Consider the following 1,195-nt stretch of genomic DNA (forward strand, 5'->3'; position numbering starts at 1 on the left):
AAAATCGGTTCGAAGCTCTTCTGTCGAACAGGAACGCTTGCTACGCAGGCTAGACCTTGACATAAGAGGTCCACTACTAGAGGCAATACTTTGCTCAAACAAAATAAGATTTCTATCAATAACTTATTATTAATCTCCTTGTTTATGTGGTATTGCTGTAAAGTTTGACAAAGTGTTTGTATAGAGAATAAATTTAAGTTTTCAATTCTGAAATACTGTCTTTATCTAATATTATTCGCATTATTCGCTTCAATAACCTTATAATAATAATAATAATAATAATAATAATAATAATAATGAAGAAGGATTTTTTTATAAATTAAATAATATATTTGAATACATATCATTACATTGTATTTGTCTTTTATAGGTTCTTGTGCTTATGCTTCATCCAATAAATCGTTTATCTACTCACTGTATAACATCAATGGCTACGCTCCTGTTAAGCTGCAGGTCAATTCAGCAAGGAAGAATGACGCTATATACAGATGTTCCATTTACGGACCAACCTTTGGTCGCGGACACGACATCCGCATATCAAACAACGCTGCCAGCGACCGAAATTCGAACACACATTGTGGCGGCTCTTACCCCCTTCCCCCAGGGTATTATTTGTCTGGTTTTTCCTGTACATTTTATGCAGGAAGCTTTAAATTTACTCCCACTGATATTGAGGTATTTTACGAGACAACCACTTAGAACGAGGCGAAAGGATTGCCATATTTAGCGTGTTATGGTGTAATGAAAATGTTGGCAGTGTTTTCATCTTACAGTAATTACCGAGTCTATCCAGCCGTTTTAATTATGGTATAGAAAACACACGAGACGAGCACAAATATTCCAGGATATATTTGTACATTTATTTGTGCAGTAGAAAACCGGTTTGACTAGCTGAGGTGCTGACGTTTTGTCACGTACAAATTTGTCCAACGTTCTCGGTTGTTTACAATTCACTTTCTAAAAATATAGTGCGAAAAGGTTGGATAATAAACATGTTATTGGACGATTTAGTGTGTAGTATCGCGATATATATTTACGTATTTCTTGATTTTGATATATATATATATATATATATATTTTTTTTTAATTAACAAGGCTGGAAATCCAACGATGTAGTCCCAAGCTAGTAGGATCCGAAGGATACACAACGCTTTGCTAGAAATATTGAGTAATTTGAGTGTACAAATAGCGACAG

General features: G+C 34.4%; 1 protein-coding gene across 1 annotated transcript in view; it reads left to right on the forward strand.

Annotated features, from left to right (window-relative positions):
• LOC137971013 (uncharacterized) overlaps positions 1 to 1,195 on the forward strand; it is a 29,372-nt gene extending 28,177 nt beyond the window's left edge. Inside the window, exon 6 of the mRNA XM_068817706.1 lies at positions 371 to 1,195. Within this exon, the coding sequence (XP_068673807.1) occupies positions 371 to 699 (329 nt within the window). The 3' untranslated portion in view covers positions 700 to 1,195. The remainder of the gene's footprint in view (positions 1 to 370) is intronic.

Source organism: Montipora foliosa, chromosome 9 (assembly GCF_036669935.1).
Source record: "Montipora foliosa isolate CH-2021 chromosome 9, ASM3666993v2, whole genome shotgun sequence".
Lineage (NCBI taxonomy): Eukaryota > Metazoa > Cnidaria > Anthozoa > Scleractinia > Acroporidae > Montipora > Montipora foliosa.